The sequence below is a fragment of the Ranitomeya variabilis genome, chromosome 7 (assembly GCF_051348905.1).
Source record: "Ranitomeya variabilis isolate aRanVar5 chromosome 7, aRanVar5.hap1, whole genome shotgun sequence".
NCBI classification, from domain to species: domain Eukaryota; kingdom Metazoa; phylum Chordata; class Amphibia; order Anura; family Dendrobatidae; genus Ranitomeya; species Ranitomeya variabilis.
The window spans coordinates 239,669,629-239,684,361 of record NC_135238.1 but is presented as its reverse complement, the minus strand read 5'-3'; the positions used below and the strand labels follow the sequence as shown (position 1 = coordinate 239,684,361).

Here is a 14,733-nt window from a genome sequence, read left to right as displayed (position 1 = left end):
ATGCCAGTTGTGGTGGGGCACCATAGTGCTGCGACTGTTAGTCATGGTGGGGTCCATAGCGCCGCCTGTGTAAGTCTTGCTGGGGTCCATAGTGCTCCGTCCACAGGGCTGTGGAGTCGGTAAGCCAAACCTCCGACTCCTTCAAGGGACCCTGTCAGCAGATTTTGCCGCTATAAGATGCGGCCACCGCCTTTCAGGGCTGATATACAGCATTCTATAATGCTGCAGATAAGCCCCCGGCCCGACCTGCAAGTGAAGAAAGTTATATTATACTGACCCGGGGGGTGGTCCGGTCCGATGGGTGTCGCAGGTCCAGGTCTGGTGATGCCGCCCTCCTGCTTTCGTCATTGCTCCCCGGCACCGTGCTCCGGCACAGGCATACTTTGTCTGCCCTGGTGAGAAAGTAATGCAGTGCGCAGGCACTGGGCCTCTCTGACCTTTCCTGGCGCCTGCGCACTGCAGTACTTTACTCTGCCCTCAACAGGACCGAGAAGTACGCCTGCGCAGGAGCGCGATGCCGGGGAGCAAAAAAAGCAGGAGGGCGGCATCACAAGAAGATGGGAGGCCCCGGACCTGCGACACCCATCAGACCGGACCACCCCCCGGGTGAGTATAATATAACTTATTTTTCTTCGCTTGCAGGTCGGACCAGGGGCTTATCTGCAGCATTATAGAATGCGGTATATCAGCCCTGAAAGGCAGTGGCCGCAGCTTATAGCGGCAAAATCTGCTCACAGGGTCCCTTTAATTTCAATGACACCGACTCCACGACTCCGACCCACTCATACATGGCTCATGTTTAACTTTAAGTGATAAATTTACTGTAGTAAAATGGAAACCTCAGGCTTTTAATCTTTATTATGATACAATAATCAAACCATTAGATAGAACATACAATATATTTATTGGAATACAACTTTAGAACAAAAAACTTTGCATATTTACAATTTATTATACACTCTGCAGTAAGTGGAAAAAAACAATGTTCAACAAAAACGTACTGATTAGCATTTGTGCAGTCTATGAATTTGTTCTGAGAAATAGTATCGCCTCCATCAGATCCTCCTCCATAGATGACCTCACATCTGACCTCATTATTTTAAGGCTAGAGAACAACCTCTCTACAGTAACTTGGGTTGGTGGCAAAGCAGTGACCACATGGGCGACATCTCTAACAATTTCAGGATGTAAAGGAATTGCCTCGTGCACAGTCAGTTTTGATGAACGATTGAACTCTTCTACTTCTCTGAGAGCAAGTGAAAAATGTTGCTGAAATATGGTCAATCTGTTTTCTATGGGAGTGGAATCTTTTTCCCTGCAGTAACTCTTTGCTCCATGTCATCCAAATACTTGTCGAAATCAAACTCCTCATCTGATGAGGATGAAGGAACGGCAGCAGCAGCACTGGCAGGACCCGAGTCCTCTTGCTCTTGGCCGTCCTGTAGCTCATCCTAACTGCTTCCTCAATCAGAGATTCTTTTTGTTTAGTAGCTGTTGGTCATCCAGCAATATACAATGACTCTGGTCCACATAAACAGCTGCCAGAAGAATTTTATTTTGTAATAGCAGTGTCTCCATTTCATTGAAGCAGCAATGCCATCTGCGATTAAACCTCCTCTTTGGGACAGGCAAAACAACAAGTTCTTCCACTTTTTCATAAAAATGCCAGGAGTTAAATCCTCAGCTTGTAACTTTTTAGTCACTGTAAATTGATGATGAAGCAATTCCTTCAATTCAGCCACCTGTGTCCATTGACCTTCATGTAGTGTTGCCTGAGGGTTGGCAATATCTACAAGGAAGGGTTTCAGCTCAAGCAATCGCTCAATCATTAAATCGGTGCTGCCCCACCGAGTGGCTTGATCCACAATTGCCCCTTTTCCAGCACGTTTCTTCAAGATGGAATCAATTTTAGGGGTTCTGGCAGCAATAGCCAATTTCCTCACTTTGCTAATCAGAGTTCCAGCATGTCCCTCTTGTAGACTTTCTCTTATTGCCAACTGCAGCGTGTGCACAACACAGCGCATGTGATGAATAGGAAAGAGGTGTGAAGCAGCTTCAATTGTTAGGGTACCGTCACACAGTGCCATTTTCATCGCTACGACGGCACGATTCGTGACGTTGCAGCGTCGTATAATTATCGCTCCAGCGTCGTAGACTGCGGTCACACGTTGCAATACACGGCGCTGGAGCGATAATTTCATGACGTATTTGCGATGTAGAAGCCGTTGGTTACTGTGCGCACATCGTATACAACCTGTGTCACACGATGCAATCATGCTGCCACAGCGGGACACTAGACGACGAAAGAAAGTTTCAAACGATCTGCTACGACGTACGATTCTCAGTGGGGATCCAGATCGCAGTAGCGTGTCAGACACAACGATATCGTAAAGATATCGCTAGAACGTCACGAATCGTGCCGTCGTAGTGATGAAAATGGCACTGTGTGACGGTACCCTAAGAATCATTTTGCTGTCCTTCTGTAGTAATGTTTGTTCCTCCGTTATGGGAACAGGACTGTGGCGTTTCTTCTCCAACATACTGAATGTGAAATGTTCTTCTAGCTGCTGTTCACCTTCATTATTCTCATTCATCATTTTATTTGTACTTACGTTTGAAGCATTATCAGTTACAATAGCAAGAACCTGTTCTTTTTTGCGTTCATAATCTAGCAGAACTTTTTCCACTAATGTCTGGAGAAACTGGCTGCTGCTATGAGCTTTAGTATCTTTTACTGCCAGCGTCTTAGTAACAATTTGTTTATCACAAACATATCGAACATTGATAGCAAAATGGTTCACTCTGCCGTGTGCAGGAATCCATTTTAAGAAGCACAAAGCGTCTTTTGAGTCTTTTTAAAATCTTCCTTTTGGTTAAGGGCTTCTTCAGTCATAAATTTTCTAATACTTTCTCTTTCCAGAGAAATACCAGGTTTGCAGGCCACTTCTCTATTAAGAGCTGTAAAAGCTGGTCGTGCAAATAATAATAATAATAATCTTTATTTATATAGCGCCAACATATTCCGCAGCACTTTACAATTAAGCAGGGACATATACAGACAAATTCAATACAAGTTAAGACAATTTAAACAGTGACATTAGGGGTGAGGTCCCTGCTCGCGAGCTTACAATCTACAAGGAAATGGGGGGACACAATAGGTGAGAAGTGCTCGTTATTTCAGGTCTGGCAATTATAATACATAGGGATTTTCATATAAAGCTGCATGATCCGGTCATCAGTCCGTGTGTTTAAGTGCAATAGTCAAGTATCAAGTGCAGCTATCATGAGCATGGAGGGTGTGGAGATAGATGAATAGTAGGGGGCAGATTCACAATAATATTTGGAAGGAGGGAACAGGGCAAAGTTAGTTTACTGAGTAGTTGATGTGGTAGGCTTGTGCGAATAATGATACACAGTGCTTCACAACAAACTCGATGAGCTGTCTTTTAAACACATCTGCCATCATTGTTATAAGATATTTTGTAAGTGACAAAGTTACTCTAACTGATATTTCGAGACGCTCTTTCCTCCTCCTTTGCCTGGCAGGAAGTGCTGGTTTCTTGGTGCTGCTGTGACCTTTTTCAATCACAGCTTTGTAAACTTCTGGGTGACCGCGTTGTAAATGTGTTTTTTTAGATTGGAAGTTCTTGAAGGAGCCTTTTTATCACTGCCTGAGTATGCACTGATTCTGGCATCACAGCATTTGATTTCATCTGGGTCACTTATACACTGACACACAAAATGTTTATTAGCTTGAGTCACTGTGAAATGCTCAAATACAGCTGACTTCATAAGATGCTTCTTAGACATTTTGTAACTGTAAATTCGCTATCAAAATCATTTTGTCCTGTTAAATAAAATAAGGTATATTGTAATTCTTGCAAGAATAGGGAATCATGCACTGTATAATTTAGGATAGAAATAAAACAATCTTTGCATAAATCATTAGGACAGATAAGTATAAAGTTTGTAAAATATGTTAGCTTTACTCTGAACTTTCAATGTCAGGCTTGTCTCAGGGTACAGCTCACTAAATGCTTCACATCATATTTCTTCACAGTCTATGAAGAGGGGAGGAGGGAGGGAGCATGTTTGTGCTGAATCACATTCCAGAACACAGGAAAGAAATATATCTTGGTACCGTGTTAGCCAGTAGATAGAAAAATATTTAGAATTGAGAGTCCTCAGTGGTTGATACCTTTTAATGGCTAACTGAAAAGATGGTAACAAATTGCAAGAGTAGTCTCGAAAGCTTGCAATTTGTTACCATCTTTTCAGTTAGCCATTAAAAGGTATCAACCACTGAGGACTCTCAATTCTAAATATTATTCCAGAACACACACACACACACACACACACACACACACACACACACACACACACACACACACACACACACGTCCTCATTGATCCTGTTACTATATTTCCGCATTTGAGATGTTAGAAAACAGTTTTTCCCCTTATATTCTGTGTATAGTGTATATGTCATCATGGCAACTAATTTTTCCAAACATGAGATAAGAGGAAAATCAAACTAAAACTTCAAGCATACAGAGACAAAATATACTGGACTATTGATTTATGCACAGTTTATTGAACGTTTAGATATGCTCTAAGAAGTCCTTGTCTTCTTTAATCCTGCTTTCCTGTTTATCCCAGAAGTTCTGAGATGAATGCAGGCATTCCTTCCCTGTGCTTTTATTTTTATTTCAGTAGAGGAGGAGCCTCACTACTTATCATGAACATAAACTGCAGCACACATTCATCTCAGCTAAAAGTCTAGAGCTTAGATCAGGAATAGGACAGACATTTATAGGACATTTTATAACTTTTCCAAATTCTTAAGTAAAAAAATATTCCCCACAAACTGCATTGAACTACTGTACTCGATTTATTATATATTTTCGGAGTCGGACCATTTTATTCCGAGTCGGTCCACCAAAATGTGCTCCGAATCCACGACTCCGACTCCACAGCCCTGCGCGTCTGCCAGTCGTGGGGCGGGGGCGACATAGTGCCATGTCTCAGTCATGGCGGGGTCCATAGTGCCGTGTCTATCATGGCAGGGTCCATAGTGCTGCGTCCGCCAGTCATGTTGGGGCAGGGAGGGTGTCTCTGTATCATGATGTGTACTAACGTGTGCTCTGTTTTATTGCATGCTCTGCCGTGCTGTGGATCTCACCCCAGAGAGTAAGTGTCGCCTTCTTTCTTCTTCTCCATCATCCTCCACACTTGTGTTTTGTCTTTGCAGATTTGGAGCGGGGGTTTCCTGGAGTTTGGCTAAACATTCGCTCCCATTGTAGATCCAGATATATGTGCACTTAGCAGATACGCTGCATTCATGGGGTGTAACTGGAAGTGATGGAGCCGAGTGTGGGGGGCAATTGTGATTACTCTGGACTCAGCCTCGGTGAACTACACCGTATCCTGGGACCGTGTATGTGGACCGGATGTGGTGGTGCACCGGGGATGATGAGACTCCTGACTACTGCAGACCACGAGGTTTATAGACCACTACAAATCTGCGAGCCCCAGAATCATTGCAGCCGCAAAGATGGTGGACGCTGATGTAGATACATGTGACCCGTGCGCTGCAAACGCCAAAATCCATATTCAACTGCAGCAGCCGAGTAATTCTATAGGGGAATGTAGGCGTCTGTGAGCCGGTATAGAAGCCGCTCATAATACTGTACACACTGGTTATATTAGATACAGCGCTCAGCAGAAGTGAGTGCACCCCCTGTATTATCAGTATAGTGCTCAACATAAGTGAGTGCACCCCCTATATTATCATTAGTATATAAATAGTGCTCAGCAGAAGTCAGTTCACCCCCTGTATTATCAGTATAGTGCTCAACATAAGCGAGTGCACCCCTGTATTATCAGTACTATATAAAGTGCTCAGCAGAAGTCAGTGCACCCCCTATATTATCATTAGTATATAAATAGTGCTCAGCAGAAGTCAGTGCACCCCCTGTATTATCATTAGTATATAAATAGTGCTCAGCAGAAGTCAGTTCACCCCCTGTATTATCAGTATAGTGCTCAACATAAGCGAGTGCACCCCTGTATTATCAGTACTATATAAAGTGCTCAGCAGAAGTCAGTGCACCCCCTATGTTATCATTAGTATATAAATAGTGCTCAGCAGAAGTCAGTGCACCCCCTGTATTATCAGTACTATATAAAGTGCTCAGCAGAAGTCAGTGCACCCCCTGTATTATCAGTATAGCGCTCAACATAAGCGAGTGCACCCCTGTATTATCAGTACTCTCTATAATATATATAATATTGTGCTCAGCGTAAATAAGTACACCCCTGTTTTATTAGTACATTATAAGCGGTTGTGCTCAAAAGTTTACATACCCCGGCAGAAGATTTCTTGGCCTTTTCTCATAGAGTATGAATGATAACACCAAACTTTTTCTCCACTCATGGTTGGTGGTTGGGTGAAGCCATTTATTGTCAGACTGCTGTGTTTTCTCTTTTTAAATCATAATGACAACCCAAAACATCCAAATGTCCCTGATCAAAAGTTCACATACCCTGGTGATTTGGGGCTGATAACATGCACAGAAGTTGACACAAATGGGTGTGAATGGCTACTAAAGGGAACATCCTCACCTGTGACCTGTTTGCTTGTAATCAGTGTCTGCATAAAAGCTGAGTGAGTTTCTGGGATCCAGACAGACTCTGGCATCTTTCATCCAGCCACTGACGTTTCTGGATTGTGAGTCATGGGAAGAATTGTCAACAGATCTACGGGAAAAGGTAGCTGAACTGTATAAAACAGGAAAGGGATGCAAAAGATATCCAAGGAATTGATAATGCCAGTCAGCAGTGTTCACACTGTGATTAACAAATGGAAAATCAGGGGCTCTGTAAAATCAAAACCACTGTCAGGTAGACCAACAAAAATGTCATCCACAAGTGCCAGGAAAATTGTTCAGGATGCAATGAAAAACCCACAAATCACGTCAGCTGAAACACTGGACGGTCTGGAAACTAGCAGTGTGGCTGTTTCAAGATGCACAATAAGGAGGCACTTGAAGAAAAATGGGCTGCATGGTCGAGTCGCCAGAAGAAAGCCATTACTGCACAAATGCCACAAAGTCTCTCGCCTACAATACACAAAACAGCACATAGACAAGCCTCAAACTTCTGGAACAAGGTAATTTGGAGTGATGAGACCAAAATTTTACTTTTTGGCCACAACCATAAATGTTACATTTGTAGAAAAGTCAACAAGGCCAATGATGAAAGGAACACCATTCCTAAAGTAAAGCACGAAGGTGGATCGCTGATGTTTTGGGGATGTGTGAGCTACAAAGGCACAGGAAACTTGGTCAAAGTTGAAGGAATGATGAATGCAGCATGTTATCGGCAAATACTGGAGACAAACTTGCACTCATCAGCCTGGAAGTGGCGCATGGGACATACTTGGACCTTCCAACATGACAACGATCCAAAACACAAGGCCAAGTTGACCGGTTATTGGCAACAGCAGAACAAAGTGAAGGTTCTGGATTGGCCATCTCAGTCTCCTGACCTCAATATCATTGAGCCACTCTGGGGAGATCTCAAGAGCACAGTTCATGCTAGACAGCCCAGGAATTTACAGGAACTGGAGGCTTTATGCCAAGAAGAGTGGGCAGCTTTACCATCTGAGAAAATAAAGACCCTCATCCACAACTACCACAAAAGACTTCAAGCTGTCATTGATGTTAGAGGGGGCAATACACGCTATTAAGAAATGGGGTATCTTTGACAATAAATTGCTTCACCCAACCACTAACCATGAGTGGAGGAAAAACTCCCCATAGGTAGACGACATCGGCAGCTCATGTGCCTCCCCATAAGGACGTGGCCACCACTAGGTCTCACTGGAGGCTCCCTACAGTTTTCTTTGTCTCCACACCTTTGTGACGCCATTTCTCTTGGTCACATCCTCCAGAGGCCCGGTATCTTTAGATTTCTCAGCCGGGGCCGTGGCACATTGAGGGCAGCTTTTTTGTGCCTGGGCTTTAGGAGCGGCTTCCTCCGTGGACGCCCCTCATCTGTTGCTCCCCTGCATTGTGTGCTGGATTGTGTCCCCGGTTCGGTTTTCTCTTACATGTGGATTTTCTTCCCTTCTCATAAGATGCTCCTGTTCAGGTGGTGACCTCCGTGGTTCCTGGACATCTCTGTGAGATGCTGCAGCTCCATCTTTCTTACATTTTTCTGTCTTTTGCTCCAGTATCTGACTGATGAGTAAGGCTTCGCTGTTCTTATTGTAGCCGACACCTTTCTGGGTCTTGTGACATTTCTCTTCCATGTGGTGCCATTGTTGACAGCATGAAATGGGCAGATGTTTTCTCTGTTAGGAATCGGCCTCTTATAGTCGCCCGTCTGTTGGACCCCGGTGTAATGAAGGGTTACACTGACCGGGGGGGATTCTTAGTAGAATTTGTAGTCTAAACTTTAACTTTTGCTCCTAACACTTTACTTGGGGTGTACTCATTTTTGCAACAAGGTCTTGAATGAATTAGGAAAATTACTTTTTGGGTGCAAATTAACAATTCTTGTTTGTAATCAATGGGCGACATTTGTGGAGTGTTCTGTGGTGCGGTGTCCCATAGAAAATGTTCAGTCTGACAGGAAACTAAAAGATTTCTGACCAATCTGTTGGGGTGTACTCCTTTATGCTGAGCACTGTATATGCGAGAGATGTACGTATAGATGGCTATATATAGTGTGTCTGCTGCAATCACCAGACATATCTATTATAGCCCATGCTCCGGTTTACAGTAAATTGTCATCTGCAGAAATTCTCCTATGATACATGATATTTACAGTAAAAAGTGGCTCCAAGAGCGGACAGTCGGGTCGGTGGGCTCTGCCGGGGTCGGTGGGCTCTGCCGGGGTCGGTGGGCTCTGCCGGGGTCGGTGGGCTCTGCCGGTGTCGGTGGGCTCTGCCGGTGTCGGTGGGCTCTGCCGGTGTCGGTGGGCTCTGCCGGGGTCGGTGGGCTCTGTCGCGCATTCAGACTTCAGGTGACGTTGGCGGATTGTGAGGCTGATCCTCAGATCTTCCTGGCCTCTTACTCAGTGACGTGATCTTCCCTCGTTCACCGTATCGGTCCGTTCTCACCTCCCTGAAGATCTGTGGATCACGTGACATCGGCCGTAATCACCTGAACTCCTGATCCCAGTGTCTGACTCCACACTACTGAGCCCCCGCTTAGTGTCACTTCTCGCCCTCTTTCTCTCGCTTCTCGACCGTTTCTCTCTTCTCCTGTGTAACACCCACAATTTATCGTGTCAGGTGTTCAGCATGTTCCTGGAAACGTTGGTGGATTTCGTCATCATCCACAAGGACGATCTCCAGGACTGGCTCTTCATATTGCTCACACAGCTCCTGAAGAAAATGGGCGCTGACCTGCTGGGCTCTGTGCAGGCCAAGGTGCAGAAGGCCTTGGATGTGACCAGGTGAGGAGGAGGATCTGGGTTCAGGCCCGTCCCTGCCTTGTATTGAGAACGTCTTGTCCTGACCGGATCACTAATGATCGTCCTCACCACAAGGACACGGGTGCCGTTCTGGTGCCATAAAGTAGATGAGGCGCAGCGCCATCTGGCAGAATTTTGCCCTGTGCCCGGCTCTGCCGTCCGCCACACTGTGTGTATCCACATTTCCACGTACATGACCCCGGCGCGCGGTGACCATCAGAAGCCGGGGTCCAGTCGCTGAAATACCCAGCAGGTATGGCAGCCGTGCGAGGCGCCGACTATAGACAGGCCCAGCACTCGCTGTGCAGATCTTCTCCTGCGCTGCCCCCTGGTGCCGGCGCTGTGCTGCAGGGTGCACATCCTATCACCGCACAGGACGTGGGAACCATTAACACTGGCTGATAGTTCAGATTGTAGTGACGGGCACAGATGACCAGCGCTCATCCTCCTCGTAATGTGAGGGCAGCGGCCAGGATCTGGTGTTGGTAATCGCCTGTCTCGGGGAGCCGCCATGCTCCTGGCTCGTGGCTTCTGAGCACGTCTTGCCTTCTGGGACAGTTTAACACTAATTATTTTGCTCTTTGCAGGGATTCCTTCCCGTTCGATCAGCAGTTCAATATTCTAATGAGATTCATAGTGGATCAGACGCAGACTCCAAATTTAAAGGTTGGTGCCGTCCTCTCGCCTTATCCTGTCCTGGGTCCCCCGGATTCTTCCTCCTCTGAGCGACCTTTTCCCGTAGGTGAAAGTTGCCATTCTGAAGTACACCGAGTCGCTCGCTCGGCAGATGGACCCCACAGACTTTGTAAACTCCAGTGAGACGCGACTCGCTGTTTCCAGAATTATCACATGGACAACAGAACCAAAGAGCTCGGATGTGAGGAAGGTGAGTGTAAGGCCTCGTCCGAGGAATAACCCCAGCGTCCGGGTCCTGCGGCCGATGATGGGACTTCTCCCCGAGCTGCAGCCTATGATCTAAGTTGTCCTCTGTAAGGAGCAAACAACTTCTTACATTAGAGATTCAGGGTGGGACGAAATCCCTGCTAAGTATGGCAGTGGGCACCGGATAAGCCTGCTGATGTTGCCCCCTGGGTCTGACCCCTTTGTCAGTCTGCTTGTGAATGATGTGTGGCAAAGGGATGTGTACATGTGCACTAGTGATGAAGGGTTGTAGTCACGGCCAGGACAGTTTCTACCTGGTCTGGGTCTTCCCTAACTGCCCACACCACCCCCATCTTGCCTTACTACCATTCTCAAATGGGCGGTGGGGACTGTAGGTGACTGGGAGGGCGGCTGTGAAGACTGTAGGTGACTGGGAGGGCGGCTGTGGGTGACTGCGGGGACTGTAGGTGACTGGGAGGCCGGCGGTGAAGACTGGAGGTGACCGGGAGGGTGGTGATGGTGACTGTAGGTGACCGGGAGGGCGGTGGTGACGACTGTAGGCGATTGGGAGGCCAGCGGGGACTGTAGGTGACTGCGGGGACTGTAGGTGACTGCGGGGACTGTAGGTGACTGCGGGGGCTGTAGGTGACTGGGAGCGGTGCTTCCCCTTACTGACTTCTTATTGTTAAAATGATACCGAAGTCCTAATTGTGTCACTTTCAGGGAAACGTATGTGTCAGTGGGACGTGTTCTGATTCTATCATACTTGTTACCTGCAGCACAGGGTCTATAACACTGGTTGTGCAGTCACTGGGTGTGATGGAGATCGCGGCCATGTGACCTCGTGTCTGTGAGATCTCTGCCTGCAGTCACAAAACGACGAGTATTACCTGGAGTCACTCAATATAAGAGAACTGAGAGATGCGACCGGGCAAGACGGGACGATCGAGGCTCCTCACACACAATTCTGGTGTCCCAGTGTCTGCAGACTATTCTTTTAAGACCGGAAAATCCCTTTGATGGTGATCGAACACTGCTGCATATGTCGGTCATTGACTTTCATTTGAAGAAACTTTTTTTTTAGTGTCCCCTTTATAAGTGCAAAAAATGAAAGGTTTTATAGTCAAAGTAGAAAGCGAATAAGCAGAATCTACAGGACTTCACCAGCAGCCACTGTACAGATACTAATTAACCTGCATTATACTCCAGAGCTGCACTCTCTATTCTGCTGGTGCAGTGACTGTGTACATACATTACTGATCCTGAGTTACATCCTGTATTATACCCCAGAGCTGCACTCACTATTCTGCTGGTGCAGTCACTATGTACATACATTACATTACTGATCCTGAGTTACATCCTGTATTATACCCCAGAGCTGCGCTCACTATTCTGCTGGTGCAGTGACTGTGTACATGCATTACATTACTGATCCTGAGTTACATCCTGTATTATACCCCAGAGCTGCGCTCACTATTCTGCTGGTTATTACCAGTCAGACACTTTCCTAGCAGCGTAGCTCGGCTCCTGTATTGGGGCACTTAGTCTCCCGTACACCTGAGATGCTGGAGCATTTATCACCGGAGCTGTTCTTCTGAGTGCAGATTTTTGTGCCGTCGTCCTCTCTGCGGGTTCAGGTGGCGAGGGACGGGCCGGACATGTGACTCTGGGGTTCTTGTGTCGTGTTTCTTGCTTTGTAGCGTTCTCGCTGTGTGAGATGATTTGTGCGGAGTCTTTTACCTGCAGTGACTGCCGCGCTCACAGCTGAGCGGGGACCTGAGCTGCAGAGCTGAGATTTGCCCGACCATTCCTGGCACACAGATACACCGTCACTACATCCCGTAACATGGTGACTCCAGATGTGTGATGTCCCTGCACCCCTGGCACTGACCGCAGACACATCTTACTCTCTGCAGAGCACAGCCCTGCGGTGCACGATGCGTGGTCCTGCAGAGCACAGCCGTGCGGTGCCCGATGCACGGTCCTGCAGAGCACAGCCGTGCGATGCGTAGTGTGCGGTGCCCGATGCGTGGTCCTGCAGAGCACAGCCGTGCGGTGCCCGATGCACAGTCCTGCAGAGCACAGCCGTGCGATGCGTAGTGTGCGGTGCCCGATGCGTGGTCCTGCAGAGCACAGCCGTGCGATGCGTGGTGTGCGGTGCCCAATGCGCGGTCCTGCAGAGCACAGCCATGCGGTTCCCGATGCGCGGTCCTGCAGAGCACAGCCATGCGGTTCCCGATGCGCGGTCCTGCAGAGCACAGCCGTGCGGTTCCCGATGCGCGGTCCTGCAGAGCACAGCCGTGCGGTGCCCGATGCGCGGTCCTGCAGAGCACAGCCGTGCGGTGCCCGATGCGCGGTCCTGCAGAGCACAGCCGTGCGGTGCCTCAAGCGCGGTCCGGGCGTCTAATTTCATCTTTACTTGATGTCTCGATGCTGCAGGTTTCTTCTGATACTGGACTGTTGATCGGATATTTGGCGCTGCACTTACTGATCCGCTCGCCATGCGGCAAAGTGTAGGCTCGTGTCCGTCCTCGCTCGATATGAAGGGGCTCAGTGAGGGGTCTATAACATGCGGGGGGATGGCGGCTGCCGGTCCTCACTTCTCTCTGTTAGTACAACTATGACCCCAAACCATGTGATATCCACGGAACCGGTAAGGCTTGCTGGTCATTATAGTCCACCCATCGCTCCACGTTAAGAGTTAGAGAATGGATGGAGCCGTCATGTCTGACACTGCAGTTGTTCTTTTTCTTTGTGCTTTTGCCCCAAACATAGTTGCTTTGATGTCGGCAACGTGAACCCGACACAGCAATGCAGCCGAACTCGTTCCTCAGAGATGACGGTGTCAGGTGGTTGCAGCAAGTGCTGCCAGGAGGGCGATGGCCTGCAGCGGTGTCAACCATCGATCAGCGGGCTCATAGCATTCCTGGGGTGTTCCTTCTTACAGGTTCTGACTACTGGACACACAGTGGCGGCCCGACCGCTGGTTCTGGATCTGTGCTCGGCTGTCACGTGATGCCGCGGTTCTGGCACATATTACATTATTACATGGTGGAGATGGCGTCCGTGAGCCCCGGCAGGTACAGACTCCGACCCAGGGACCGTTCACTGCCCCGGCGGATGGTGGCGTCCTTCTTGTCAGATCTGCACATAGCACTGGTATACAGAGGGTGTGTACATAACACCAGTATACAGAGGGTGTATATATAACACCAGTATACAGAGGGTGTATATATAACACCAGTATACAGAGGGTGTATATATAACACCAGTATACAGAGGGTGTATATATAACACTGGTATACAGAGGGTGTGTACATAACACCAGTATACAGAGGGTGTATATATAACACCAGTATACAGAGGGTGTATATATAACACCAGTATACAGAGGGTGTATATATAACACCAGTATACAGAGGGTGTATATATAACACCAGTATACAGAGGGTGTATATATAACACCAGTATACAGAGGGTGTATATATAACACTGGTATACAGAGGGTGTGTACATAACACCAGTATACAGAGGGTGTATATATAACACCAGTATACAGAGGGTGTGTATATAACACCGGTATACAGAGGGTGTATATATAACACCAGTATACAGAGGGTGTATATATAACACCAGTATACAGAGGGTGTATATATAACACCAGTATACAGAGGGTGTATATATAACACTGGTATACAGAGGGTGTGTACATAACACCAGTATACAGGGGGTGTATATATAACACCAGTATACAGAGGGTGTGTATATAACACCGGTATACAGAGGGTGTATATATAACACCAGTATACAGAGGGTGTATATATAACACCAGTATACAGAGGGTGTGTATATAACACCGGTATACAGAGGGTGTATATATAACACCGGTATACAGAGGGTGTATATATAACACCAGTATACAGAGGGTGTATATATAACACCAGTATACAGAGGGTGTATATATAACACTGGTATACAGAGGGTGTGTACATAACACCAGTATACAGGGGGTGTATATATAACACCAGTATACAGAGGGTGTATATATAACACCAGTATACAGAGGGTGTATATATAACACCAGTATACAGAGGGTGTATATATAACACCAGTATACAGAGGGTGTATATATAACACCAGTATACAGGGGGTGTATATATAACACCAGTATACAGAGGGTGTATATATAACACCAGTATACAGAGGGTGTATATATAACACCAGTATACAGAGGGTGTGTACATAACACCAGTATACAGAGGGTGTATATATAACACCAGTATACAGGGGGTGTGTACATAACACCAGTATACAGAGGGTGTATATATAACACCAGTATACAGGGGGTGTATATATAACACCAGTATA

General features: G+C 46.9%; 1 protein-coding gene across 1 annotated transcript in view; it reads left to right on the top strand.

Annotated features, from left to right (window-relative positions):
* The window catches only part of CLASP1 (cytoplasmic linker associated protein 1), a 148,731-nt gene that overhangs the window by 100,733 nt on the left and 33,265 nt on the right, over positions 1 to 14,733 (top strand). The window contains exons 30-32 of the mRNA XM_077273293.1: positions 9,302 to 9,465; positions 10,071 to 10,149; positions 10,226 to 10,369. Coding sequence (XP_077129408.1) covers positions 9,302 to 9,465; positions 10,071 to 10,149; positions 10,226 to 10,369 — 387 coding nt within the window. The remainder of the gene's footprint in view (positions 1 to 9,301; positions 9,466 to 10,070; positions 10,150 to 10,225; positions 10,370 to 14,733) is intronic.